This window comes from Phoca vitulina, unplaced genomic scaffold (assembly GCF_004348235.1).
Source record: "Phoca vitulina isolate PV1807 unplaced genomic scaffold, GSC_HSeal_1.0 scaffold102, whole genome shotgun sequence".
NCBI classification, from domain to species: domain Eukaryota; kingdom Metazoa; phylum Chordata; class Mammalia; order Carnivora; family Phocidae; genus Phoca; species Phoca vitulina.
In genome coordinates, this window is record NW_022589805.1 from 1,037,383 (window position 1) to 1,064,507 (window position 27,125).

Genomic DNA, 27,125 nt, shown 5'->3' on the forward strand with positions numbered 1-27,125 from the left:
AAGTGGCGTGGGGCTTACCCGGTGGGGAGGGTGTGTGGTCATGGGGACAGGGTTCCCGTTGGGACGATGAGCGTGCTCTGGAAATGGATGGTGGTGGTGGTTAACGTGGCCTTACAGATGCACTTAGTGCTACTGAGTTACGCAGATTTGCCATTTTAATCATTTTTATCGATTTTGCCAAAAGGGAAAAAGAGGTGCAGCCAGCTGTCTTGTCTTCCCTCGCCATTTTGTCTGACTTTGTGAGCTCCACCGCGGCACCATCCTGCTCACCGCGCCTCCTCCCTCCAGCTCAGTCTGACTGTTCTCGCCTCCTTTTCTCCTCAGTTGAACTTTGACCTGGACCGGGGCATGTTTCCAGTGGTCATCCAGGCTGTGGTGGATGAAGGAGACGGTGAGTGGCCTTTCCTCGTCCGTCTCCCTTTCGGGCTGTGGGCCCTTCTCACCTCAGTCAGCAGGGAGGAGTTTATTCCAGAAGTGGTGAAAGACAGCTCAGCCCACTCAGCACATTTACGGCCAGGGGGTTTAAGCCCCGAGCTGGGCTGCGGGGCCCTCTCTTGAGCTCCTTCTCCCAACTCAGCTCCTTCCCACCGACTCACCACCGCGGTGACAGCAGCTAGCCAGGCCTCGGCTTGTGGTGGTCCACGCTCAGCGGGATGCCGGGAGACAGCAGAGAAGGCGCAGAGCAGGGCGGGCCCCGTGCTGGGGGCTGTCAGCGCGTCAGGCCACGCTGATTGGCTGACCGGCCCATTCTCCCTCTGCTGGTCTTGTTGGGTCTCTCCCGTGCCACTACTGTGGGCTGCGGTCCCCCAGCCTAGAGCATGGGCCCCCCCCCCCCCCGCCCCGCCCCGGCTGAGTCCTGGCTTCTCAGCCCTGTCGGAATGTTCCTCTGTGCAGAGCCAGGAGGCGGCACGTGGAGGCGCTTTGGGGAGGTATGGCCAGTGGGAGCAGCGGGCCCCGTAGGCAGAGGAAGGCAAGATGAGGACGCTCCTCCTGTGGGCTTGGGCTCTCCAGCTGAGAGCATAGGGAAGCTCCAGCTCAGAAGGAGAGGTTCAGGGAAGGGGGCAGAGGAGGGGTTGAGGCCGGCTCTGACCGCTCCCTCCTCTCTCTCCCGGGCAGTTGTGGAAGTGACCGGCCACGCCCACGTGCTCTTGGCCGCCTTTGAAAAGGTAAGTGCCTTTGCCCGTGACCAGGGAGCCCTGCCTATGCCTGTGACCAGGGAGCGCAGGTGTTTTGAGACTAGAAGTCTGAACTTGGGGTCAGGGCTTGGCCAGATGGGCCTAGTGCCAGAGGGTTGGGGCAGGTGGGAGGCACTCCAATTACTCTGGGCTCCAGGAGGCCGGGCCTCAAGACAGCACCACCTTTGGAAGGGTTTTCAAAGGGCATCTAGTGTGTGGTGAGGGGCCGTGTTCTAGGGAGGCCAGCCATTTGGAACTCCCTATAACCTACCAGCACAGGGGCCCGGACACCCACGTGGAGGGCTCTCATCACAGACCAGCTTTTCTCTGGGATGTGGACGGATCATTCAGGTTGTCACCTCTCAGGACCCCTGCCTTTCCCACCAGGCCCATTGGAGCCTCTCAGCCTGGCCTGGTTCTCACATGCATGCTCTGCCCTGCCTCCAGGTGGCTGTGTCACCCGGTCCCGCAGGCCTGCATTGACCTCACTCCCCACTGGGCCCTTTCAGACTTCCGGGACAGACATTTGTGGTACTTACCCTCTGATGTCCTTGAGGACAGAACTGGGTCCCTTGTTATTTGTGTCCTTGGCATGCAGTAGATGCTCAGTGAATGCTGGTGGGGTTGCTGAGGGTCTGCCACCTGTCTAGCGTGGCCCCAGACCCTCTGTGGTACAAAAAGAAAACATCCAGGCCCTCCTGGAGTCCCTGGGTTGCGGGTGCCTCTCATACAGAGGCCATTTACATGCAAGGATTCACTTAATATTACCTTTGGCCTGATGCATATTTGAACTTAGATGTTTGCCTGTTTCTTCCATGCAGACCCCAGTCCCCAGTCTCCCCAGCTGTTCATGTTTTGTGGCCACGTTACGTAGGGTGCAGTGGGGAGAGAATGGTCAGCCTCACCATCGTCTCTGCGTTAGGATGTCATGGGGTCTAGGGACAGTCCCAGTTACCAATCACTGCTGTTCATGGGGGCCAGGCAGTTGTGTGTGTGTGTGTTAATGCAGCAGGGCAGAAATCCCTGCTCACGGAGACCCTTGCTGGAGGTAGTGGGGTGTGTCCCCTGTTGGAGAATGTCATGTCTGACGGCCCCTTCCCCCCGGGGCTCTTTGACACTGGCCTGCACTCTGCAGTTGTAAAGTGTTTCCGGCATCAGCCTGTGGCCTGGGTGGACAAGGATCAGGGACGCCCCCCATGAGGAAACCAGGCTCGGGCTGCTTTTCTGGGCTTTGCACCACACATGGGCAACCTGCTAATGCTTCCTCAGCCCAGTGTGTGTCTGCAGCCTTGAGAGCGTTGAGGGCAGCGCCCAGCTCCTCCCTGTGATCTGGGTCTTTCCAGACTCCCCGGGGAGTTAGGACAGCTGGGCCCAAAGACCCTGTGGCCTATTTGTCCTGTGTTCCCCCTGGACCCTGGGGCTGTGGTGGCACGGAGCACCCAGGGCAGAAGGCGGACCTCTCCCTCACCGGCTGCACTCCCCAAGCCCGGCCTTGTCGGAAGAGATGGTAACTGCTGTGTGCTTCTCTGGTGAGGTGGGTGGGCCGTTGACGGCAAACTCCACCTGCGCTTCCGGTTTAGAGCCCAGTAAGAAACTGCTTTACATTTGGAATCCATCATACTGAAAATGCTGAGCGCTGGAATCAGTTGATTCCGAGGGGTAACTGGTGTTGTCATGAGATCTCAGATCTCATACCTTCATTAACCTCGAACTCTGGGTGGTGTGTCTCCCCAGATGCCACCAGACACATTTACCCTCTTTAGTTGTTAGAGTTTTTAGGATTTTGGGCTTTCCCGTATACACATGCGTGTGTATGTTTGTCTTCTCAACAAAACCAAGCCCTTTTGGGGTCAGAAGTGGGCTGTGTGAGTTCTTGCCATCCAGGTGCTGCTGCTTGCTGTTGGGGGCTCTGCTCTGTTGTCAGAACTTGCCCGATGGTTGTAAGCCTGAGTGTGCTTGGGCACTACCCAGAGAGTTGGGTGGACCCAGGAGGCAGACCTCCAGGTAGTTTGGAGGCCCAGTCAGAGGGCCACATTTGGAGAGACCTGGCCGGGCTCCGTCCTTCAGCCATGGATGTGGAACGGCCGAGGAAGGGCCTTCAGCTTGCCGGCGGGAGTGCTAAGTGATACCAGCTTGACTGAGTTCATCTTTGTCTTTCTTCCCTGTAGCATGTTGACGGCAGCTTCTCTGTGAAACCTTTAAAGCAGAAGCAAATTGTAAGTCTGGTAGAAGAAATATTGTGGCCCCTTTTTGATTTAAAAGCCACACACACACACACACACACACAGTCTCACTCTGCAGAGTCATCGTCTGGGCTCTGGGAAATCCGGCTCTGCCTCCTCGGGTGCATGCGTGTGCCCACCGTGTCCCAGTATTGACTCGTAGCCCCAAGTCTTGTCTGGCTTGATACGGAGTGTTTGCGTCCGTAGGGCTGTGTGGGAAATGCAGCGACTCAGACCACTTCTGAACATGGTCAGCGTGAGGTCTGACTCTGGTCACTCTTGTGCGGAAGTGACGGGTGGGTCCAAAGTGGTTTTTCTCTGGGGAGGGGGATGGCAAGGTGGGCATGGGGTATGGTTGCCTGGCCCGTATAGAGGTTGGCTCCATGCCCCCTGGTGGGCAGAACCACCGGACTCCCCCCCCCCCCCCCCCACTGCCCGGGCTCCTGGGTGGGCTGGGCAGGTAGCAGGTTCTCCGCCCTTCTCCTGGCACTGGGCCCACTCCCTGAGGGGCAGGTGGACAGAATTTCAAACCACACCTGCTCTGGGACCCGAGCCTGGCCCCTGGAAAGTGGCGTTGGGCCATGTGGGTGCAGTGGAGCCCTTAAGTGGGGGCTGGCAAGTGCCCAGATTCCTCTCTCTTCTCCAGGTGGACCGGGTCAGCTACCTGCTGCAGGAGATCTACGGCATCGAGAACAAGAACAACCAGGAGACAAAGGTATGTGCTTGTGGTGATATCTGCTGGGAATGCAGGAGGAGCTCGCTCCCCAGCTTCCCTTCCACCTACACGGAAACAGGCTCCTGGAGGGGCTTGCCTGGGTCCCCCAGCCCTGGCCAGGGCCCCGTGGGCTGGTGGTAGATGAGTTAGTCCCTGTGTGTGCCTTCCTTGGGAGGCCCTGCGACCCCAGACTCCATTTTCCCTTAATTTTTTATTTTATTTTATTTTTATTTATTTTTTTAAAGATTTTTTTTATTTGAGAGAGAGAGAGCATGATCATGAGCAGGGGGGGAAGGGCAGAGGGAGAAGCAGGCTCCCCAGTGAGCAGGTAGCCTGAGGTGGGACTCGATCCCAGGATTCTGGGATCATCACCTGAGCTGAAGGCAGATGCCCAACTGACTGAGTCACCCGGGTGCCCATTTTTCCTTAATTTTTTAAAGGAGTTAATAGGGAGGGGCACCTGGCTAGCTGGGTCGGTGAGCGTGCGGCTCTTGATCTCGGGGTTGTAGGTTCGAGCCCCACGTTGGGTGTAGAGATGACTTAAAAATAATAACAGTAATGAATGAATAAATAGAAGAGTTAACAGAATTTGTGGGCATTTTGTTCTTTTTCCAGCAAATTCCCTGACTTGTTAATGTCATTGGGTTGCCAGCCATCAGGTGGGCAGGGACAGCCTGGTGTGTGGGGCCCCTTCGCACCCCCTCAGGGGGAGCCCGCGCTGCCCTCACCAGCTGGCCCGCCCCCCAGTCGCAAGCCCCTGTGCGCCTATAGCCAGAGCATGTGGTTGACGGAGCTGTGGTCTGGCCCGGCCAGGGAAGGGTGGCAGAGACTCAGCCTGTACCTTTGTCATCGTTTGTGAAAGGCACGAGGGAAACTGCCATCTCTTTTTAAACGTTTCTGGAAGTTTCTGGAAGTCCTACATGCGAGCTTCTGTGACAGCTGAGACCGGCTGAAAGCCGAAGTCAGGGCAATTTGGTCAGGCCCTTATTCTCGAAGGAGCGCCCCAGTGTGCTTCCTGCGTGAACACCACAAGTGGGCCGGCTGCCCCTAAACAGCCTGGGAGTGCGTGTCTTCGCCTCGACTGGCCGTCTGTCCGATCTGTTCCGTGCCCTGATTTCACAGATAACGCACAAGCAGCATAGCTGTTCCGAAACGAGGGGGCAAGGCTGGGCTCCCGTCAGACCTGATTTACAGAAACAGGTGGTGGGGCCGTCGTTCGCGGATTCTTGATCCAGACACTAGTTTTGATTAGACAAGTTAGACTTGTCTGTTTTTTTTTCAGTTTCAGCCCTGTAAGTGGGCGTCCTCTGCAAGATATGCTCCGTACTGTTGGGTCGTTTCCACGTTTTCTCTGTGGTTCTGAGGTGTAGAACGAGACCCGAGTTTCTTGGTTTGGAGAGTGTGTTGGGGGTGGGGCATAGATTCTCTTCTCTGTCTTGGGGCTGGCGCGGGCTGGGTCAGTTCTGGGCCGCATCTCCCGAGGAGTCCTGCTCCACGGTGACCTTCTTCCGCCCTCTTGGGCTTCCCTCTGGGGAAGTGGGGGACAGCCGGTGGGGCGGCCGGGGACAGGAACAGCTCCCTGCTCCGCCCCCCGTCCTGGCCCCTGCCTGCGGCCCTTGGGAGCCCGCCGACGCTTGTGCCTCGGTGTCCCCACAGCCGTCGGACGAGGAGAACAGCGACAACAGCAGCGAGTGTGTGGTGTGCCTGTCGGACCTGCGGGACACGCTGATCCTGCCCTGCAGGCACCTGTGCTTGTGTAACTCGTGTGCGGACACGCTGCGCTACCAGGCCAGCAACTGCCCCATCTGTCGGCTGCGTGAGTGGGGGGGCCCGGGGGGGCCCGGGGGGCTGGCGGCCGCCCACCTTGGGCACAGGTGCTTGGGACCCACGGCGACCACGCTGGCACATGGCGTGGCTCTCATCCTCCGAAAATTAGACTTCGGGAGTTAGCGGCTGGAAGGCCGTGCCAGGGCGGGTGCCTGCAGTGACATTGGAACCGGACAGATAGACGTTGGCCAGTGACTCCGGTCGTTAAGTGGAAAACGTTTGGATTTAAAGACCAGACCTGGTGAGGTGGAAAGCTGACTGAGGAGGGATGGGCTTCCTGGAGCACTGCAGACGTTTTCTCAAAGCTAATTCTGAATCAAGTGTTTGTCCTCCAGTGGAGGAATCTAAACATTCTCAGGGCAGAAAATCCCACTGGATCAAAATGAGCGTCAAGCTGGCGGGTGGGTCCCGGCAGCAAGGGAGCCCAGGGTGTGGGTGAGGAGCGAGGACGGCTTTTTGGAGAAAGCCTTCCTGCCCTTTCACACCTCAGTGTGCTGGTTGGCCTCCTTGGGGCCTCCTGGGAGTACTCGTGCGTCACCCCGCGCCCCTGAGGCAGCACGCAGCCCTGCGGCCCCAGCTGCCATGCCTGTCTTCTCACTGTCTTGGGGCTCACAGCCTAGTAAGGCACAGGGGTGGGTCTACACCTGTTGTCCCCCTGGGGTAGACGGGTGTGTGCAGAGGCCACAGGGCAGGCCGAGCGTGTGGAGGTAGAGGATGAGGCTGTGGAGTCTGGGGGTCCAGAGTCCAGCCCTGATGAGACTTCAGGGGTTGGTGGGGGAGGCTGCAGGGGGCCGGCGTGCTGGCCCTGGAGGGTCAGGCGGCAGGGCCAGTAGCCTCTCCCGTGGGAGGAACAGGCTGGGAGCAGGGGAGCGGGGGCCGAAGGCCAGCCTCCCCCACGGGCCCTGTGTCCTGGGCATTCTCGGCCACAGCCTGGTGCGGAGGCCCCGGGGCCCTTGTCTCTGAGGCCTGCAGCCTGGGGCAGCTGCCGTCAGCGCTGGGGACATGGGCGCCCTGGCAGGTGCTGGTACGGTGTGCAGCCGTGTACCGTGTGCGCAAGCTGCACTTCTCATCACCGTTACACTCCTGTTAGGGGAACTGACAGTCCAGGACGACCAGTAGCCTGCGTCCTGATTTATTGTCCCAGTTCTTGCTGCTGCTGCTTTTCCAGTGTAGAGATTGTGCCGTCAGGGGCGTTCACACACGTACGTCTGCCTGCCCTTGGTATGACCTCAGGAGGAGACTGGCCAGTGTCCAGGGCACACCTTGAGCTTTTAGCGGGTCGCCAGGTGTGACACAGACGCACTGTTGCGTGTATAGTCCAGGGTTCGGCCTGTGGGAGGCTGGTGGCGCCCTGCTTGTTGCCCCAGAAGCTCTGCCTGAACCAGGGTCGTGCACTGCTGGCCTCCTCTGTCTCTCTTCCGGGCTGCTCTGTTGTGACTCTGTTTTGCCTCTGATTTGGAAACATGGCTTGTTCTAGGACCTCGGTGGGGTGGGTGGGTGGCCGGTGTCCCTGGAGCCCGGAGGGCCTCAGTGGTGCTGGAACTGGCTGCTCCTTGCCTGATGTGAGCCCTTCCCTCTGCCACAGCCTTCCGGGCCCTTCTGCAGATCCGGGCGGTGAGGAAGAAGCCGGGAGCCCTGTCCCCTGTTTCCTTCAGCCCTGTTCTGGCCCAGAACATGGACCACGACGAGCATTCAGTAAGTGCCTTTTTCTTCTGTGTTGGGGGGTGTGGGGCAGAGAGAGGAGGGGGTCTGGAGGAAGCCCCTGCCCACTTGCAGAGCCCATCAGGTGTCCACATGCCCTCAGGGCTTACCTTCGTGGTAGGATGGCTTCAGGTTCCCAGTGGGGCCGTGTCGTGAGGCCCTGGTCGGTGGCCAGAAGGAAGGGCAGGGCCAGACTGTCTCCCTCTCTCTGCCTGCCGGCTCCCTGGGCCTCCTCTGCCTGGTGGGCCAGCGCTGGTCCCCACAGGTGGTGGTGAAGTGGAAGGGGTGACCCAGGCTGGGCCCAGTGAGCCCCGAGTCCCGAGAGTGTTGTTGTTTTCGCCGAGAGCAAGGGCCATCTGACGGCACGCAACCCTGCCTTGAGTGTGAGTGTCCGTCACCGTCACCGTCATTCTACCAGCCTGACAGCCAGGGCCACTGCATGGGTCCTAGGAGGTGAGGTCTCGCCCAGTGGGCAGCTGCCACATGGCCCCCCCCCCCCCCCCCACGTTCTCTGCTCACCTGGAGGTGGTGCCCAGCCTGGACACAGGAGGGCACCTTGGCAGCCATCCACCTCGCTAGCTTCCTGGGAAACCGGGAGGTAGAGCTTGCAGGCAGATGAGGGAAGATGGGCTCAGGCTTCGGGGAGACAGATGGCTCTCTGGCTGAAGAGATAGACGGAGAGAGACGAAGAGACCCAGAAAGATAGGCGGAGACAGAGAAAGACATGGAGAGAGATGGGCAGAGACACAAAGTCACAGAGACGTGGAGAGAGACACAGACGGGGATGAGAGTAGAAAAGCAGGTACTGAGACATTGGCAGAGAGATAAGACGAGACAGGGATGGGGCAGGAAGGGGAGGCTGGCATGGGCGGGCGGGATGGGCAGGGGTAGGCCCAGGTCTTGAGCTCCTAGGCCCCAGCCGGCCACAGCGGTTGTCAGCCAGTGGATCCGTTGTTGGGACTCAGTGATTCTTAGAGGAAAAGGACCCAAACCCTGTGGTTCGCGCACCCACAAGATGGGCTTCTGCGCTGGGCCAGTGGGTGTCATGTGTTTGGCCTCTACTGTGATTCTGAATATTGGACCAGTGTTTAAAAGTCTGGACATTTTCCTTAAGACTCAGATTTCTGGCTTCTCTTTCAAAATTTGAAGCTGTGGTCTTGCAGTTGGAGCAGACACAAGGCTGCCTTGGAGGTGGGGTCCCCATCACCCCCATTCTTCCTGGGCCAGCCAGACTGGGTGTTTTGCCTGCTGGACCCCTGTCGGCATCAGGGCTTACTACTTCCGAAACAGCCCTCCGGTGACTTGAATGTTGGGCTTGACTTAGGAACACTGACTATTTTCCCCAGCAATGCAGTTTTAGTAGAGATTGGAGTAGCCCTGAGATGTGATTTGTTCCTGGGAGAGAAGTCACTGTTCCGAGGGATGGGGGCTCGGGGATGGATGGTGGATTTTCCTGTTGCTTGTCTGTGCCCCTCCCAGGCCCTGCCCTGGAGTCTGAGCGTCTGGCCTGACTTTCACTCTTACCCTGAGAGAGCTGAGATGCCGCTCACACTACTGGGCACACTGGGGTTTGGGTTGTAAGCTTTATATGCTCCTGTGACTTCCCCTCCGGAGGGTAAAGATAGCCAAATAAATGGGCTCTTGTTCTCTGCCACATTCCCTGTATGAGCAATTTCCACATAGTGCCACAGAGAACCCAAATTTTCTTCCATGAGACCATTACAGTCATTGAGGAGTGGGGGTGATCTGCGGTTGATTTTTCTCCTCAGCTTCCTCTAGGAGTTGGACATTGGTGATAAGTTTATGAGGCAGTGCTGAGCCTCACAGAGGTACGGGGTGGAGTGTCCCCTTCCTGTGCCCAGCTGAGCCCACTTGTGGGGAGCGCCTGGCCAACCTCATACTTGTGCTGACCAGGACCTGCTTCTCGGGGTGACCCAGACCGTGGGTGGGCAGTGGGACAGGGATGGGCTCTCCCAGCGGCAGAACTCCTGGGAGTTGTGTAGATGTCCAGGCCTAGGTCCCTGCAGAATCTGTACTTGGCCAGGTCCCCGGACTTCACGTGCAGGTTACATTTGCCAAGCACAGGCTCACAGCACACCTAGAGACCAGCAAACCTGAGAGACCCGCCCCCCCCCCCCCCAGCCCGCCAGCTCCAGTGCCGTTTGGGGGGTGGCAGTTGTAAAACGTATGATTTTTATCTTGACAGTGTCCCTTTAAAAAATCAAAGGCGCACCCCGCCTCACTGGCCAGCAAGAAACCTAAAAGGGAAACAGTAAGTGTGTTTGGCCCTATGGCCACATCTTTGCCCCGCACCCTAATGATTCAACCAATGACAAGTATGGGAAGTCATTTTCACCCCAGGCTAACGTGTTTGGCTAATTTAATCTGTCCAATCCACTCTCCCCAGTCCCGGCGTCCCTGCCCAGGAAGGGAGTTTTGTGGAACAAGCAAAGCTCAAGGTCTGTCGGCAAAAAGCCAGTGTCTCGGCTCCTCGCTGCCAAGCGGCAGCAGCACCGGCCTCGGGCCGCCCCTTCTCGCCAGCTCTGCTTCTGCCCGTGGTCCCCAGTGGCCTCGTTTCCCTTTTTTTTCTTGCTGGCAGTGGAATGACGTTGGAGGTGGAGCTCCCTTGCTGCTAGTTTTTGCAAAAACCGTCTTCCTCGCGCTTGCTGCTTGTCCCGCATCCCCTGCTCTCTTCCCCTTGGATGGTAGCTCTTTGGGCCAAGGACTTGGTTTTCTGGCATTTTCCCTGCATCTCGGGGAGCAGGTGGGGACCTCTGCCTGGAGCCTCTCCCGACCCCTGTGGCCCTTTGGCAGAACTTAGGTGGAAGTTCCTGGAGGCCCAACCCGGAGATAGAGGTTTTTCCTGTTTGGAGGGCAAGGACGTTCACAGTAATTACTGGCCTTTAAGTGGAAGGCAGGTTGGGAGCAAATACAGGGCGTCACGGGTCCAGGGGCCCAGGGGACTCAGGAGGTGCTCGCTGAGGGCAGGGAACCCCTACCCTGGCCCTTCTGCCTTCCCCTGGTCCCCAGGGCTGTCCCATCGTCGCCCAGAAAGGCAGCTCTCCCTTCCTCCCGGCAGAGCAGTCAGGCGGGCGGGGGCTTCACACTGGGAACACTGCTGGGCATTTGCCCTTGGCCTTGTATAGTGAGAGTGAGGCAGGTGGCTGTCCCACCTGCACAGCGGCCTGGGGGCCTAACATCTCCCGGCACCTGGGCGTCTCCCCACCCTAACCCTAAAGCAAGACTCAGTCTGTTGATTTGCTCCACTCCCAGCAAGGGGGAAGACTGGTTCTGAACCAGGGGTGCCCGTTAGAACCACCTGGAACACGCGTCACCTCCAGTGGACGCTTGTTCCAGGCACACAGAGGATCTCGAGTTGGGCCAGATGCCTGTGTGGGGCAGAGTTCCCTGCGGGGCCAGGCCCTCCCTGGTCTAGAACATACGCAGCTCCACTGGCCTCTCCCGCCTTTGGCATGGCTTTGCTCTCCACCTGCTCCTGAGCCTCCTTGCTCTCTCTGACCCCTAACTCTCCACCCTTGCCAGGCAGGAACAGAAAGCCAGGTAGGGGCTGGCCGAGACCGGGGGTGGGGAGGCTTTTCTAGCTGCCCTGTCTTCCTTCATCTGGGCACAGAGCGGGCCACTCGGGCATCCCAGGCTGCGTGCTGCAGCTGATGGCCGAGGGAGCCCTGGGGGGTGTCTGGTGCTGCTGTGGCGTTCTTGGCGCCCCTCTGAGGGAGGGGGGTTTAGGTCCCTGGAAGGTGGAGTGGACAAGAGATGGCCAGAAGGCAGGTTCTGGGGAGTAGAACATCCCTGGGGCACAAGGCCAGCATCTCGGGCTTTGTGGCCCAGGGTAGTGGGCAGGGAGTGTGGCCAGCCCGTCCCTTACCCGCTCTTGTCCCCACAGAGCTCTGACAGCATCCCACCTGGCTATGAGCCCATCTCCCTGCTTGAGGCGCTCAACGGCCTTCGGGCCATCTCCCCGGCCATCCCTTCAGCCCCCCTTTATGAAGAGATCACCTACTCAGGCGTCTCGGATGGCCTGTCCCAGGCCAGCTGTCCACTCTCTGGGATCGATCGAATCCTGGAAAGCAGCCACCAGAAGGGCAAGGCGAGGAGCAAATCCCCTGACAGGTGAGGCTGGTGCCAGGATTCCCTTTGGGGGATGGTACGTGGGAGCCCAGCCGCCTGTTCTGTGGCGGGGGTCAGGGAAGCATGCGTTATCATGAAAGAAGTGCAAAACAGGGGGCCGCCTGGGTAGCTCAATTAGTTCATCGTCTGACTTCGGCTCAGGTCGCGATCTCGGGATCCTGGGATTGGGCTCCGTGCTCATCGAGGAGTCTGCTTTGAGATTCTCTCTCGCTCTCCCTCTGCCCATCCCCCTGCTTGAATGCACGCTCTCACTCTAAATAAATAAATATTTTTAAAAAAGTGCAAAGCAGGTGTATTTGAGGCTTTAAGTTAGAACGTTTTGTTGGGTGATCCACCAGAGTGACTCACAGAACCAGTAGCAGGTTAGGTTAGGGCTAAAGTTGGTTACAGCAAAGGAGAGAGAGCAAAGCAGCCAGAAAGATGCACTGGTGGAGGCCAGAGGTGCCCAGCGTCCCTCCCTGTCCCAGGCCACACAGGACACAGTGGGAGCCCCTTGAGTCTCAGGGTCCCAGGACTTTCTGGGGGCTGTCACATGGGCATATCCTGGGTGAGCAGCCGTGGCACCAAACCCGGGCCGCCACGAAACCAGGCGCATGTCGTCGCCCTTGTTATGCCCAACAAGCCGAGAGTCCAGTCATGCTTCCCCTGGACACATGCGAGACACAGTCTCTTCTCACACGTGCTGTTTTTTTTTAATTTTATTTTTTAATTAAAATTCAAGTTAATGTAGAGTGTATTATCAGTTTCAGAGGTAGAGCTCAGTGATTTGTCAGTTGCATACAACACGTGATGCGCTCGTTGCATCACGGGCCCTCCTTCATGCCTGTCACCCAGTTACTCCACCCCCACCCCCTCCCCCCCCAGCAGCCCTCGGTTTGTTCCCTGTGATTAAGAGTCTCTTACGGTTTGTCTCCCTCTCTGATTTTATCTTATTTTTCCCTCCCTTCCCCTATGATCCTCTGTTTTGTTTCTTAAATTCCACACAGAAGTGAGATCAGACGATAATTGTCTTTCTCTGGCTGACTTACTTCGCTCAGCATAATACCCTCTGGTTCCATCACCTGTGTTGTTTTCTTAAGTAAAGTTGGAAGTTGTGTAAAACCAGCCACGGCCCTGGGGACTTGCACACGTGGCCGGGCCACTCCAGATCTAGAAAGAAGCGTGGGGGTCTCCCCTGCTGCCCCCGCCCCCCACTCCAGCGGTTTACCGTTGTGATGCTCTCCTCCTCCTGGAAGCACAGAGCTGGGGTCAGGCCCATGCCTCTGAGTCCGTCCGGCCGCCGGGCCTGCTGGTGGGCGCTCTGCGGGCGCACACGCCTCCCCGGGGCGCTCTGCCGGCTGTGCCGTCTCACCCACGGGTGGCGTTGGCTTTGGTGGGTTGGTGTTTATCATCGACACGTCCTCCACTCCCATCTTCTCTGTCCCCAGCACCCTGCGGTCTCCGTCGTCCCCCATCCACGAAGAGGATGAGGAGAAGCTGTCCCAGGCCTCGGACGCCCCTCCCCCGCTGAGTGGGGCGGGGCTGGCGCTCAGCAGCTCCCCCGAGGTGAGGCCCTTCTGTCACCCTGTCCCCACTGCCTGTGGGGGGGGCCTCCAGACGGGGGGCGAGGTGTGCCCGGGCCCCCCTCCAGCACTCGCTTACATGGCACCCTCAGCTGGTTCCCTCATCTGTGGGGTGCGTCCTATTTCCGGGAAGGGGGCTGTGCGGGAAGTCCCGGAGTGGCGGCCGCAGCTCGCCCCACGCCCCCTCCCCCGGCCGCGCACAGCCTGCTCCCCACTCGCGGCTCCGGAGCTGCGGGCACACTTTGTCCTTGTTTCCTAGAGCTTCGTAATGGAGGAGGCGGACGAGGCGTCGGCACTGAAGCAAGGTAAGCCCTCCACTTGAGGAGTGTGTCCCCGGCCTTGCTGTCGGAGGACTCCCGGGCCGCTCTCGCAGGGGTTTGGCAGGGCGAGTGCCGGCTCTGCTCCTTACTGCACCGTCTCCCAGAGCACAGCCCTCGGCCGCTCCTGGTTTTCTGCACGGGGCCAGCTGTTCATGCGTGTCCCGTATGGGCTGCCCAGCCGCCGCCTGGAGGGACCCAGGGTCCCTCTTGGGGCCGTAGGCTGGACCACCGGGTGCAGGTGCATAGCTCAGCCAGGGCCCTCCTCTGCGTGTCCCTGTGTCCGCGGAGCGAGCCTTGCAGCTCTCTGGAGTGGAGGGTTTAGCATAGCTCAGCCTGCTGGGGCTTGAGTCCCAGCTGCCACTAACGGGCATTGACCTCCCAGTGGTTGTGGGCCTCTCTACCCTCAGCATGTGGGGTCCGCCTGCAGGTTGCTGGGCCTGGGGCCTTGGGTCTGGGTGTGAGTGTTGGCGCCCAGGGCAGGGTGCCCAGTCTGGGTGTCTTCACTTCCTGCCTCTTAGGCCTAGGCTCCCCCCACCTCAGGATGGGCCTGACCCTCTCCTGACATCCCTTCCTTCCTGGGCAGAGCGTGTGCCCAGACCAGGTGGCTCTCCACTGTGCCCGTCCCAGGGCCCGGGTCTCCCTTCTGCCAGAGGGACCTCCCCCTGAGGACACTCTGGGCGGCAGTGGGACCTGTGCGAGAGGGGGCGTCCACACGGGCCCCACTAGCTCCCCACTGTGTGGCCCAGCTGGAAGGAGAAGCAGGAGACAAATCTGTTACCTTCTTGTTTTTGTAAACAGGAGTATGTACTATTTCTCTGATGAGAAACAAAAGCCCCAGGCTGGGGTGGGGTGAGAAGGGTAGTAAAGAAAAGCAAACGTCGGCCTCTCAGGCCTAGAGGGCGGAGGAGGAAGTCAGGGTGGGGTCTGGGCCGCAGTGGCTGCAGAGCCCTCAGGGAGGAAAGACAGGCTCCTGGGGGTCCTGACCAGAGGGACAGTGGCCACCTTCCGCCTCTGGGCCTCTGACCTGCCCCTTCCTCTGCAGGGAGCCGAGTGCCGTCCATCGAGAACGTCCTGCAGGACGGCAGCCCTGAGCCCTGCAGCCATGGCCAGCCCCGCCTGCCGGCCGATATCTACCTGCCAGGTAAGAGCATTCGGCAGTGTGTGTGGGGGGGGGTGGTATACTGTCACCATCCGCATGGAACTTGCGCTGACTGTCCCCATGGAGCTAGGGATCTGGTCTGACTGCTCGGGGAGCGGCTGGCCTGTCAGGAGCCCAGGTCTCTCTCCCTGGCGCTACTCACACTCCTTCTTTTGACCCCAAAGCACAGCCCGGCCCTGGCTCCACAGTCACCCCCCTGCAGCCCCTTGCTCTCTGGTGCAGGGCCTGTGCGTGAGGCCCCTTCACACCCGGAGCCAGCTCAGGATCTGGAAGGCAGGAAGGGCTTCTTGTTCAAGGACATGGTCCTTCTTTCCATCCATCTTTTGCTCGGAGCCCGGTAGGCAGCTCTAGCCCCGCTGGAATCTCCCACACCTACTTCACCCGTGGGCCCAGCAGGCCCTGTTCGGGTGCCTCAACAGCAGGGCCTCTGCCCCAGGGAGTGACACACAGAAAGCCACCTGCGTGCCCCAGGCCTGACGCTGGCCACCAGTCCTCTGCCACCTGCCTGAGGGGCTGACAAGCGCTCACAAGGCCCAGGTGAAGCGGCGCATCGCAGGCCAGGGCTGGGTGGACAGGTGGGGTGCCGGGCACCTGCAAGCCCCAAGGGCAGTGGGGGAGGGGTCTTGCTTCTTTGCCCCCCTTTTCCAAAGGCTCTGTCCCCTGCCTCCAACTCCTCTGCTCTCTGCTCCTCTGGGTCAAGATCCTCAGCTTTAAGTTCTGGGCTCCAAAGATGGGGGACAGGAGTTGGGGGCTCTCAGAGACTGGTGCCTGCTGCCTGCTAAGATACCATCTGAGGGTCCAAAATCAAATAGCCACGATGCCCTCAAAGTCCGGCTCCTGCCACGTGGCTAGGAAGCACCTTTGCCCCCTGCCTGCCCCAGTTCTTGGTGAACCGACCTGTGCATCGGGCCTGGCTGTGATGTGCTTTGGTTTGGAGGTGTCTTGTCCCGCCCGCACCAGCATCTGGACAAGCAGTGTCCTGTGCAGACAGAGGGTCCAGTTAGCCCAGAGAGTGGCACGGTCACCAGGGGTAGGAAGGGCAGGGTAGTAAGTGCTGTCAGCACTCGTGCGCCTACCCAAAGAGAAACCGTGGGTGAAAGCCATGTTTAGGACCAGCGTTCCATAGAGTAACACAGAATTCCAGTAAGTTCTTTCAAGGAACTTCAAGGATTTCCTTATAATTACAAGCTTGGGGGGATGGGGAGAGCCCGGAGAGGGACTTCCTAGAAGCATGAGTGAGAGTTGTGATCCTGTGGGTGAAGGGACACCTTGACCCCACCCAGCAGTGCCAGCCGCCTGCCCCGCGATGTCTGCAGGTCAGGACAGGTGACAGCAGGCTCTGTGGCTCTCTCACCCCCCAACCCCGGGCCGGTGACATGGCCTGCTTCAGCTCCAGAGATGGGGCGGGGGGCAAGTTGGCTGTGGAGGTGGTAAAGGAGAGGCTGAAATCCGTGTTTGGGGCATCAGAAGCCCGAATCCAGCCCCGGAGCGTGAGGAGCCGGGGGGTGGGGGTGGGGGGTGCTGCGGCTCTGGGGCCCGCGCCCCACCAGGGTGTGCACGCTGTGCCCTGAGCAGCGCCGTGAGCACCCGGGGGCTGCCCCCCACGTGGGGTCCTCACAGATGTGCACACCTTTATAAGCATATATGTACCTGTCTTCCTTTATTCCCGAGCCAGCACCTTCTGTCCTGCTGCTGGCTCTCGCTTAGCCGAGATGCTAAACATCTTTCACATCGGGCTGTGTTCAAGAACGGGGACATGCCCACGGGTGTCTTCATTCTTTACAGAAGCTGCATAACTGTCCCCTAGAGGGACGGCACAATGTAGTGAAGCTTCGTGTCCATAGTGTTGATAGGGGGATGATAAGGAGGGCGGGCAAATCCATGTCGGAAAGCTAGACTCGGGCAGCCCTGTAGGGTGGGGGCCCCCTGGGCACCGCCTTCCTCGAGGTGAGCCCGGCCCGGCCCCTGCCCCTGCCCCTGCCCTGTGCGTGCTTCCCTGGGCTGAGTGCCTCTGCGTTGGACTGTGGCCCAGTGCTTTGTTCTCCTTTGTTTTAGCACGAGTCTGTGTGGGCGTTTCGTCCGGTTCCCCCCCCCCCCCCCCACCCCCCCGCCCCCCGCCGGGGAATCTTGTCCTAAAGCAGTGCATTTGCTGCGGAATGTGCTGGTCTGTCTGAGTGCTTTGCTAACTGAGCTTCCATCTCTCTCCTCCTCTGCACAGCCCTGGGGCCTGACTCCTGCTCTGTTGGTATAGAGGAGTAAGCTGGTACGTGATCGCCTTCATCCATGTTGTGGGGTGGCTCTGAGGGGGCATCCTTGACAGTGCCGGACTGAGGACCTCCCCAGCTGCCTCTCCCTCTCCTGGTTCTTCCCTGGGGGTTCCTTGCCCTTTTCTGGCCTTCTCCACATCCGTGTCTTCCCTGGGGTCCTGGATTCTGAATCCAGAGCTCTCCAAACGTGCTACACCTTTGCCCCTAAGAGGTGGTCCCAGGGGGTCTGCCATTGGCCTACTTTTGGAGCCAGAGTGTTTTCTGTCTGGACTAGGCGGCCCAGCCAGGCTTTTTTAGCCTTTAGGGCCCCAGGAAGGTGACTTAGCCCTTGCTGAGATCCCCCTGTTGCTGCTGACTGACCTGTCCCCCGGCCTATGTATGGAACTTCCGGAACACCAGCACAGGCTGAAGTCAGTCCGTTAGGAGGCCATGTGCGGTTGACCTCCACCCTGATTGGGGGATGCCTTCTACCTGGGTGACCTTGCCAAACGATTGTTTATGGAAGATCGTTCCAAGAGTGCCACCACCCAAACAAGCGAATGCGATTAGAACCTTCTTCCCCTTCTTCACATGACGGTAGCAGCTCTGGGAAGTCTGGTGGTGGGAGAACCCGGTGCCTTTGGTGGCCCGACTTTTCCCAGATGCGTGTGGGGTGGAGCGCTCCAGCAGGACTCCCGGCCCATCCTGCAGCGAGGGCCTGGCAGCCCCTGCGGGGACATGTGCCCCAGGCTGGTGTGCGGCCTTCCTCCTGGCCAGCTGTCCTCAGCTTCGGGGTCTGTCCGCTCGTTTTGACAGCTGCCTTTACGTCCTTGCACAAACCTTTCTTGTTCTTCTTGAATGTTTCTTCTGATGAATCTTTCCCTCTGTTGAAGTAGGGCCCAACACTTTTATAAAGTTGGCCCTGGTCTCCATGTCAGTGGATGTTGAGTGCTGTGATCTGAAACCTCCAGAAGTAGAAAATGCACAGGGGTCAGGCTGTCAGGCTGAGCTCCAGGGAGCTGTATTTTGCCTGCAGGCTGCATAGCAGAGCTGACGCCCTGCGCGAAGCCACAGATCCTAAGAAATCAGTTCCTCCACTTCAGGGACTGTGTCATGGGTGACAGGGGGCAGACGCACTCCTTGGTTTGTGATTTGAAGGCTGTCCGGTGGAGCCCGTGTCCGGTGCCTCTGCGGCTCTGCCAGTCCTGCCGGTCACTGGCTGCTGCAGGCCTGGGTCACAGCTCCAGCACCGGCCCCCGGGGGGCTCACTCGGTCCAGGGACAGAGCGCCTTATGGCATCGGGAGGCAACAGTGTGATCACGGCGGAAAAGGCCCCTGAAGAAGGCAGGGCGGGACTCCGGGGGCTGCTCTGAGCACAGAGATGCCCCCAGGTCCAAGTCCACTCCCCCTCTGCCTGGGCTTGACTGAGTCCTGGTGTAATTCAGTAGCGAAGGACAGCGGCTAGTCAGATCCCAGGAAGCGGGGCCTGGGCGAGGGAGGAGGTGAGCGAGGAGACCCCAGGAGGCGGGAGCCCACGGCGTCCCGTTGCATTCTGTTCTGGGGCATCAGCTGGTGCTGTTGCCTGGGATGTGCTCCAAGAGAGACAGGCCCCTCCTTACTCTCCTGGGGCTGGAGTTCCAGGTCTCTGGGTGGCCCTGCCCTCTGCGGGAGGCTCATGGTTGGTGGAAACTGAGCCTGATGGGTGAGGTGGGTGACTCGGCCACGCATGACCGCTTCGCCCTCTGCTCCTGCCTGCAGGATGGTCCACCTCCATGGAGACGCCCCACAGCCTCCGTACCACTGGCCCGCCCCGGCCTGTGCTCAGTGGCCCCAGTCCTGACCCTGGGGCCACTGAGCTGACCCCACTCTGAGAGCCTGGCCAGGCTGGCAGCATGGAGCCCTTAGCTCCCCAGACTTTGCCGAGGGGCCACCGGATTCCAGCGTGACCCCTGGCCTCTCCTGTCTTGCACGCTCTGCGTGGCCACTGGTTCTGAGGGGCCACACGACCCTTGATTGAAGAGCACAGTGGACTGTCTCCTCTGACAAATTCCTTTTTCTACAGTCGATGTATTTGTAAATGGTACAAGATGAAGGACGGCAGCTTTCTGTTCTGGGCTCTGAGCTCTGGGGTTTCCCCCAAACGCCCCATTGGCTAAATGGCTGGGACTGGGGCCTGACCACCCACGTGCAGCCTGGACCAGCTTCTCGCAGCATCCTAGCTACTGGGGACTCGACATCCCAAGAACTCACAAATTCTCCGAAGAAAAGTGTGTTGGTGGGTGAGGTGGTATCTTCATAGGAGATATTATAGGGACCTTGTTGGCCGAGGAGGAAAGGAAGTGGGGTCTGAGTCATGGTCAATGAAGGAAACAGTGCCTGTCCCCTCCCCCACGTGCGCGTGTGTCCTTGGCAGCCCAGCTCTTGCTGCTCGCACCCTCTGCTGCTTCTTCCCCTTCCTGGTCCAGGCCGGGGCGGGGGGGGGCGGCGGGCTGCCTCCCACAGCTCCCCCCTCCCCCTGGGGGCTGGGGGCTGGGTCTGCCCTCGGGAGCAGAGGCAGCAGACAGAGACCGGTGGCCCCTCTCTCGACCCTGCACCTTCTCTGAAGCGGCTTTGCTCACATGGCAGGTCCCTGCAGGTGCAGGGGCTTCCACTGGGCTAGCTGCTGCCCACTTCCCCAGGGAGGGATCTGAGCAGCTTCCCTGCTCCCTCTTGGCCACTGAAGTGTCCCTTGGTTTCTCTTTGACTTGTTCTGTCTGGGGTCCCTGTAGTGGACCTGCCTGGGGGACGCACATGGCAGATCCCGTCTAAGGTGACCTCGTTTTTTTTTTTAAAGCAAAACTTTCTGGTCAACAGCAAGGCAAAGGGGGCATCCAGCCCTGGTGGTCCAGGGTGACAGCTGCCCAGCAGGGACCTTGAGCCGGGTGGTTGGGTTCTGTGCAGCTCCCTGAGGTGGGAACACTGTCCTGGTCTGGGGTGGGGGGTGCAGCGCGGCCCACTTCCTGAGGAGCTGTCCTGGGAAGGACGGTTCTGGGGCAGCCAGCAGCAGTCCACAGAGCCCTGTGGCCCAGCCGGCCTGTGTGTGCAAAGCCCTGGCCCCCGCCCCAGCACCCTCCCTGTGGCTTGCCCCACAGGGTGCTCAGGAGAGAATCCAGCAGTAGAGGACTCGTCTTCTCTCCAGTTGAGCCTGTGAGCAGAGCGCTGCCCTACACACAGCTCTCGGCCATGCGCAGGCCAGCTCTTCCCAGCCACTTGACTCCCTGCCCTCCCTGGCCCTCCCTGGCCCTCCCCGGCCCTCCCCTGCTGCCTGCTGTGTGCTCAAGCCCGCGCGAATGCCAGCGTGCACACAGAGAAGTGCAGGCACGCGCGCACGCAGCCTGGCTGCCTCCCTCCCTCCCTCCCCTTCCTGCTCCCGACCTGCCAACCCCGGCCTGTCGCCCGTTGGTATTGGTGCCAGTGCTCTGTTTGAAGGCCGGGATGCAGACTGGCCTGTCTTGGACTTACATGTGCTATCATTTGATGTACTCTGATTGGCTAGTTTCTGTTCGTTTTTACTGTATATTTATAGTAATAAAATCATGCAGCAATACCTTGTCCGCTCCTTCCTCTGCGCATTGCACCGAGGGACCTCAGCTGCTTCTTGGTCTGGAGGCAGGACAGCGGAGTGGCTCCAGGCAGCTCTGGACACCGCCACCGCAGCGTGAGCACGTCTGTGTGCGCGAGTTGTTAATGGCACGTGACTTCCAAGAGGGCGAGAGCGCATGAGGTGGTACGTGAGGCGCGCGAGCTGCTGTTTATTACAACCGTGGCCGTCATTGTGCTGATTCTGGGTTGGAGTGAAGCGGACTCTGGGGACGGGGCTCGTCTTCTGAGCGCCGGAGCAATCCCCGTCTTCACTGCCGATCCGTCCCTCAGATACTTACTGAGCACCTACCGTGCTGGGGCTGGAGGGGGCCCAGACCTGCATGGCCCCGGCCCGGGGAGTTTGTGTTCTAGGCACTGGGACACTGTGCAAGTAATCCGAATCTTCCCAGGTTGGGTGACTGTTGGAAGAGTCAGCTGGTGACCAGGTGGAGCTCCATGGAGTACTTGATTTAACCTGTGGCGGAGGAGGGCCTCTCTGAGGGGTTTCAGCTGAGCCCTCCCGGTGCCGACAAAGGCCCTGGGGCCAGAGTGAGTCTGGTATGACCCCTGAGCAGAAAGAAGCCCTCGTGGCTCTGGTTGCTGGAGCGTCAGAATCGAGGGGTGTTGGTGGGGTGCAGATGCCTCAGGACCTTGTAGGGACAGTTTTATTCTGAGAACAGTCAGGTTTTTACACAGGGCAGCAACTCTCCACAGCTGTCGTGGGGAATGGATTAGAGGGCCAGGTTTGGTTGCCCGGCTTCCCTGCCCGGCGGGCAGCCTCCCAGTAGGGAAAGGCTCTAGCGCCCCAGAGCTCCCAGGCAGCACTGGCCCCATGCTGCCTCCTCAGGTCCCCTCTGACTCAGGTGCTTACTGGTGAGATCAGTGTTCTCAGCTAGCTAGTCCATGCCCCGTGGCAGGCCTGCCATCCTCAGCCCTGCAGCGGCTGTCATGTTTAGGTCTGGCATGGTCCCAGGGTGGGTAGAAAGGTGTTCCGTGTCAGACGAGTTCTTGCATGGGCTGCGCTGGATCTCCCTCCACACTTTTGCCAATGGAATTGTGTTAACATCCTGTGTCAGGGAGGGGTTGGGGGCGTGGGGTACCTTTCCTCTGTGCCCCCTTCCTCCCCCCTTCCCCCAGCCCTGGGTTTGGGTCATGGAGACGTGGCCGCCTGTGGCCTGGAGATGTCGTCCGTCTCGGGATGGGCCCTTCCCCTCGTTGATCTCTCTTCAGACACGGTTACTTGCCCTGGAATCTGGCTTCTCCCTGCCAGTTGTGGTTGCCCCTTCTGAGTCCTGACCCCCGGGAGAGGCCATGGCTGGGGACAGAGCCTGCCTCTTTGGATCCTTATTCCCCATTTCTGAGAGTACTGGCACGGACTCAACTGTGTGAATGAGTGTCTAGTGGGTCCTACCAACCCCTTGCCAGCCCTCTGCCCCTGCTCTCCTCTCCTCAGCCCTGCTTAGGGCAGCCTTCTCCGCCACAGCGCTTGCCCTCGCTCACTGCACGCGGTTCTCCAAGGCTGTGGCTGGGGCGCCCATCCTGTGAGTGCAGGTGGCGGTTCCTTCGCTCATTAAATCCGTGCCCACTGTGGGAGGAGAATGGAGTTTGGGTCAACCAGTGGAGTGAGTGGCCCCATTGCAGGATTCCGAGGAGCCCCAGTGCTCCCTCTTGGGACACTGCTTCCCGTGTTCCCGAGCCCCAGCGACTTCCTTCTCCAGCAGACTCGGGGTAAGTACTTCAGGCCCTCTCTGTGAAAGGAGTTTTTCTGTTGTGGACACGGGAGGAGACAGGGTGGGATCCTGGCTCTGGCACCAACTGCTGGGTGCCCTTAAGGCAAGTCCTGTTGCTCTGTGTCCCAAGTTTCTCCTTGGTAAATGGGGGAGACCCCATTTCCTCCACCCGAACCTGGCATATGGTGTCTGACTGGGAGGACACTTGGGATGCTGGGCTCGGATGTAAGGTACTTCCTCCCCCAGCAGGCTGGGTCTAGGAGCCCCAGGGGCTGTGCGTGGACTGGGGGGGCAGCCGGAGCTCTGCCGGGCCCTGCTTTCCTTGCTCTTCTGGAGTCGCGCTGACCGGCAGTGACCTTGGATAGGAGTGCTTGGCTGGCGCGCGTGCAGGGAAGGGTCGTAACCTCCGGTCGCGGGGCTCCGCGCAGCCCTCCTCTGGGAGGCGCCGGCCGGGGAGCGAGGCGGGAGCTGGTAGTGTGAAGCCTGCGGGGCGGCGCTCCCAGGGAGGCGTTGGGGGAAGACATAGGACTCGTTGTGGGCAGTCGGAGCCCCAGCCCGGAAGCAGCGCCCGCCCGAGGGCCCCGAGGCCCCGCTCGTCTCGGGAGAGCTCGGCCCGGGCGCAGTGCCTCCTGGGCGTCGTGGTTCTCGAGGGCCTTTGCACACGCCCCTTCTGCGCCTCAACGACGCGACGAAGCGCCGCGAAGGGCTCGGCCCCGATGGGCGTCGGCAATTGGTGGAGGGGCGGGCCTAAGGGCGGGCCCGCCTTCAGATTGGCCAGGCCCGACGGGGGCGGGCCCGCGCATGCACTTAAGGAGCGGTGCCCCAGCCGCGGCGGGGCAGTGTCAAGATGTCGGCGGCGGTGCCGGAGCTGAAGCAGATCAGCCGGGTGGAGGCTATGCGCCTGGGGCCGGGCTGGAGCCATTCGTGCCACGCCATGCTGTACGCCGCCAACCCCGGGCAGCTTTTCGGCCGCATCCCCATGCGCTTCTCGGTGCTGGTGAGGACGCGGGTGGGCGGGCGGGGGACGGGACGCCGCTCGCACCCCGCGCCCGTGACCCGGCCCTCCCTTGCAGATGCAGATGCGCTTCGACGGGCTGCTGGGTTTTCCCGGGGGCTTCGTGGACCGGCGCTTTTGGTCTCTGGAGGACGGTCTGAACCGGGTGCTGGGCCTGGGCCTAGGCTGCCTGCGCCTCACGGAGGCCGACTATCTGAGCTCGCACCTGACCGAGGGCCCGCACCGCGTCGTGGCGCACCTGTACGCACGGCAGCTGACGCTGGAGCAGCTGCACGCTGTGGAGATCAGCGCGGTGCATTCGCGCGACCACGGCCTGGAGGTGGGGCCGCCGCCCGGGCCCCGCCCCCCGCCCCGGGGTTTGGCTCTGGCTCCGTGGAAGGCACCGATGGGTAACACGTCCCCCTGAGGGTCCCCTGGCCGGGCTGGGTGGGGTGTCGCTGTCTCCAGCATCGGGTGGGGAGAGGGAACTGGGGGCAGGTGTGGGAGCGAGGGGCCCGGGGCTGGGGTTCCCTCGGGGCTGTGTTCCATCTGCCTTGCTGCCTGCCATTGCCAATCCTGGGAGCGGGGAGTGGGATCGGTGGGAGGATGGGATGGGGTGGTGCCTTCTGGGGAGGTGGGAAACTAGGGCTGGTTCGTGGGCTGGATCTCACGGTTGGGGTGATGAAGGCTCTTAGGGTCTGTGGGTTTTATAGTCTGGAGGGGCGGGGAGTCCTACTTGGGATGTTTGGGATTCACCCGTGGAAGGGGGAGCATGGGGTATGAACTGGGGGCTTCGTGCCAGCGGATGGGAGCTGGGACTTGAGAGTGCCAAGGGTGGTCATGGGTGCATGGGGTCAGCTTTGAAACTTGCCTGGGGAGTAGAGGGGCTGCACTGCTCCAAGGGTATGGCTGGCTTCCGCCTCACCAGACCCTGCCCGGGTCTCGCATTACAGGCTTCGCAACCTGGCTGCCCTTCCCCTGGCCTAGCAGCTCATAGGCTCCTCCTGCTAGGGCTGCACCATTGGTGTGGGGGCCTGATCCCGCTCCGGTCTCCTCTCTGTGCAGGTGCTGGGGCTTGTGCGCGTCCCACTTTACACCCAAAAGGACCGAGTCGGTGGCTTTCCCAACTTCCTGAGCAACGCCTTTACCAGCACCGCCAAGTACCAGCTGCTCTTCGCTCTCAAGGTGCTCAACATGATGCCCGAAGAGAAACTGGCTGAGGCTTTGGCTGCTGCCACTGAGAAGCAGAAGAAAGCACTGGAGAAGCTCCTCCCGTCTTCCTCCTGAGGTTGAGTCTATGCAGCGTGTCTCTTGCCCTCCCCTGGTTCTGTGCCCTGAACTCCTAGGAGACGTATCTCCTCCTGTGTGTGTTCACAACTCCTCTCCGCTGCCCTGAGCAGCTACCGGGTGGTGGCTGGGTTACTGGGAGCCCACCCTGGTCAGTAGATGGCCTGGCTTTCCAGGCTCAGCACATTTTCTCCTACCCCAAGGCGCAAACTCTCCACATGAGATTCAGGTTGGTGGAGGTATCCCCCATTCATCCAGGTGGGTAGGTAGACACACAGACCATCGAGAAGTCCCTTTATTCTTGTGGAGCATGCCTTGAGTCCTGTCACCAGCCAGCCCCAGGGCTGAGAGAAGAGCTGGCTCAGCTTAGAATGTTGTACTGTTACTTTTGGTGGTGGTTAGCCTTAGTTTTTTCTATGGTGTGTGAACTGGGAGTGAGGCTTCGAAGCCCCTTTACCCCATTGGGGCTTGGTCCCTAAGGTTAGTTGGGGCCATGAGGCCGAGCTGGAGTTGTTGAAAGAGAAAGGACAGGAAAGTCCATTCTCGGCTGCTCTGTGTGTTCTCTGGTCCCAGCCACAGGCCTGGGGCTGAGTGCACCCGGGGAGGTGGGGGGCTTCTCCCACTACCCAAGGACTTAAGGGCGGGAGCCAGGCCCAAGAGTGCTGGGGTCCATTCAGCGTGGAGCTGATACGGGCCTCCTGTCCCAGGGGGAGGTGGCGTCCGCCTCCCTGGGGTTGCTGTGGGACTGCCAGCTTCAGGCCTCTCTGGGCCCTACGCCTGCTCCAGGGCTGAGCTCCCTGCTCTTTGCTTTGCGAGCCTCCCTTTCTGCATTCCCAGCACAGGCTGCAGGCAGCTCCAGGACATGGTATGGAAGCACGGGCCGAGTGTGCAGAATGACAACCGCAGAGCCACCACAGACGGGAAGGTCACCACTGGCCCTATGTCCGGAAGGACTTCTCAGTGAAGCTAACAAAGTTTCCACAGCACCTGCTTGGCCTGGTAAGGAAAGCTGTGCTCCGGCCCAGCCTGAGCGTCTGTTCCACCTTAGAGCCTCGATGAAGTGGCCAGTACGTGGGGGCATAGGCACTTCTTTCTGTAAATAAAATACCTGTACCTGTTCCTCTCTTCCTTCCTTGGGGCTTGGGGGTGTGCGTCACTCTTCAGATTGCTTCTGTAGACGCGATGGGGCACGGGGCAAAGGCAGCCCTCGATGCAGCGGATGGCAGAGCAGGAGGGGGTCAGGCGCTCTGCCCTGCTCTGCACACGGGGGTCTCGGCCTGCCTTGCCCGGCTTTGCTTTGTCAGCCAGCACTGCATGTGGCGGGATCAGAACGGAACCCCTCACCAGCAGAGCTTACATTTTATTTTCCAGCCAATGACATACGCTGCCCAAGTGCCCAGTCCTCTCCGTGTGGCACCTGCGGTGTACGGGGACCCGCTGTCTCCCCGTGGCCCTGCCCGCTCTGGGCCTCACCCCTGGGTTCTGCCCTAGAGGCCCTCGTCCTGCCTTGGTGTGGGCCTCGCTCCTCGCCCCAGCCCTGTCCTGCTTGCTGCTCCGGGGGCCTGATCCTCCGGCCCGCTGCAGCCGCTTGCTGTCCGCGCTCCTGTCTTCCAGGCACACAGCTTCAGGGTGGATCAGTCACCCAACGTCGGATTCTGAGAAGGGAAAGGGAAGACTGAAGGGAGAGCTCACTGCTGCCCAGGGTGCCCTGCTCTCCCAGCCCGGGGCCTGGGCTGGCGGACACTCACCGTCCCTCCCAGCTAAGGCTCCCGCCAGTTCTCCTTCCCGTTCAGCACTTGCAGCTTCTCCAAGCTCTGGGTCACTGAGCATAGCACTCGCCCTGAGGACGGGAGCAGTTAGTTACTGCTTTGCAAGTGTGAGAAGGCGGGGGGTTGGTGCCTAGGACTGCGTGGCCGTGGGGGATGGTAGGCTAGGGCAGGGCTGACCCAGGGGTCAGAGCTGACCAGGTGGGGCTCTCCCTGTTCACCCACTTTTGGCCCCTGCTGGGGGTGAGGCCACTGGCTGCCCTCCTGGAGACTCACCCATTTCCTGGACTCGATCCTCCAATGCTCCTGACAGCTCAGGGAGGCTCAGGGCCTGCAGGGAGCCTGGCCAGCCGTTGGAGTCTGTGGACAGAGAACCAGGTGGGCCTGGGGTCTGTGTGGTCACCACAGGTCCTGTCCTCTTTGTCCTGAGCTGCTGCGACCAGGGGACCCACCCAGCTGTCAGTTCCTGCGTGACCTCCTTGTTATACCAAAATACGTTCTCCCACCTGTTTCTTCAAAGCCCTGTCAGGGTCCGGCCCCAGGAATGAAAGTGTGAGGGTCCCTGGCCTACAGGGAGGTCTTGCCCCGGGGTAGCCCCAGCTGTAGGCTGCAGAAGTCACTGCAGATCCTGGACAGCACAGTTGGCCAGGG

At 60.4% G+C, this 27,125-nt stretch overlaps 3 protein-coding genes across 12 annotated transcripts in view; 2 read left to right on the forward strand and 1 right to left on the reverse strand.

Annotated features, from left to right (window-relative positions):
- MGRN1 (mahogunin ring finger 1) overlaps nucleotides 1-20,662 on the forward strand; it is a 54,468-nt gene extending 33,806 nt beyond the window's left edge. The window contains exons 6-19 of one of the 3 annotated variants that reach the window (XM_032397681.1): nucleotides 325-391; nucleotides 1,117-1,166; nucleotides 3,344-3,391; nucleotides 4,044-4,112; nucleotides 5,769-5,928; nucleotides 7,525-7,634; nucleotides 9,847-9,912; nucleotides 11,545-11,771; nucleotides 13,217-13,334; nucleotides 13,611-13,656; nucleotides 14,714-14,812; nucleotides 17,049-17,093; nucleotides 18,835-18,873; nucleotides 18,925-20,662. In XM_032397681.1, coding sequence (XP_032253572.1) covers nucleotides 325-391; nucleotides 1,117-1,166; nucleotides 3,344-3,391; nucleotides 4,044-4,112; nucleotides 5,769-5,928; nucleotides 7,525-7,634; nucleotides 9,847-9,912; nucleotides 11,545-11,771; nucleotides 13,217-13,334; nucleotides 13,611-13,656; nucleotides 14,714-14,812; nucleotides 17,049-17,089 — 1,101 coding nt within the window. In that variant the 3' untranslated portion in view covers nucleotides 17,090-17,093; nucleotides 18,835-18,873; nucleotides 18,925-20,662. Of the gene's footprint in view, nucleotides 1-324; nucleotides 392-1,116; nucleotides 1,167-3,343; nucleotides 3,392-4,043; nucleotides 4,113-5,768; nucleotides 5,929-7,524; nucleotides 7,635-9,846; nucleotides 9,913-11,544; nucleotides 11,772-13,216; nucleotides 13,335-13,610; nucleotides 13,657-14,713; nucleotides 14,813-17,048; nucleotides 17,094-18,834 lie in introns of all 3 variants that reach the window. The other 2 variants (XM_032397680.1, XM_032397682.1) reach the window with 2 other exon arrangements.
- A 95-nt stretch (nucleotides 20,663-20,757) lies between these two features.
- NUDT16L1 (nudix hydrolase 16 like 1) lies at nucleotides 20,758-25,842 on the forward strand. 5 transcript variants are annotated; one of them, XR_004298533.1, is made up of 4 exons: nucleotides 20,758-23,424; nucleotides 23,501-23,831; nucleotides 24,487-24,709; nucleotides 25,551-25,842. XR_004298533.1 is itself a non-coding variant. In XM_032397684.1 (4 exons), exons 1-3 carry the CDS (start codon nucleotides 23,275-23,277, stop codon nucleotides 24,706-24,708), a joined length of 633 nt encoding a protein of 210 aa, XP_032253575.1. In that variant the 5' UTR covers nucleotides 20,758-23,274; the 3' UTR covers nucleotide 24,709; nucleotides 25,551-25,840. The 5 variants fall into 5 exon arrangements, 3 of the variants coding, with proteins under 3 accessions (XP_032253575.1, XP_032253574.1, XP_032253576.1); XR_004298532.1 differs by having other exon boundaries at nucleotides 25,546-25,841; XM_032397684.1 differs by having other exon boundaries at nucleotides 23,501-23,761; nucleotides 25,551-25,840.
- Nucleotides 25,843-25,847: 5 nt separating this feature from the next.
- The window catches only part of ANKS3 (ankyrin repeat and sterile alpha motif domain containing 3), a 29,960-nt gene continuing 28,682 nt past the window's right edge, over nucleotides 25,848-27,125 (reverse strand). The window contains exons 13-15 of one of the 4 annotated variants that reach the window (XM_032397679.1): nucleotides 26,751-26,834; nucleotides 26,457-26,548; nucleotides 26,058-26,383 (exon numbers count right to left, since the gene is read on the reverse strand). In XM_032397679.1, the coding sequence (XP_032253570.1) occupies nucleotides 26,469-26,548; nucleotides 26,751-26,834 (164 nt within the window). In that variant the 3' untranslated portion in view covers nucleotides 26,058-26,383; nucleotides 26,457-26,468. Of the gene's footprint in view, nucleotides 26,384-26,456; nucleotides 26,549-26,750; nucleotides 26,835-27,125 lie in introns of all 4 variants that reach the window. The other 3 variants (XM_032397676.1, XM_032397675.1, XM_032397677.1) reach the window with 3 other exon arrangements.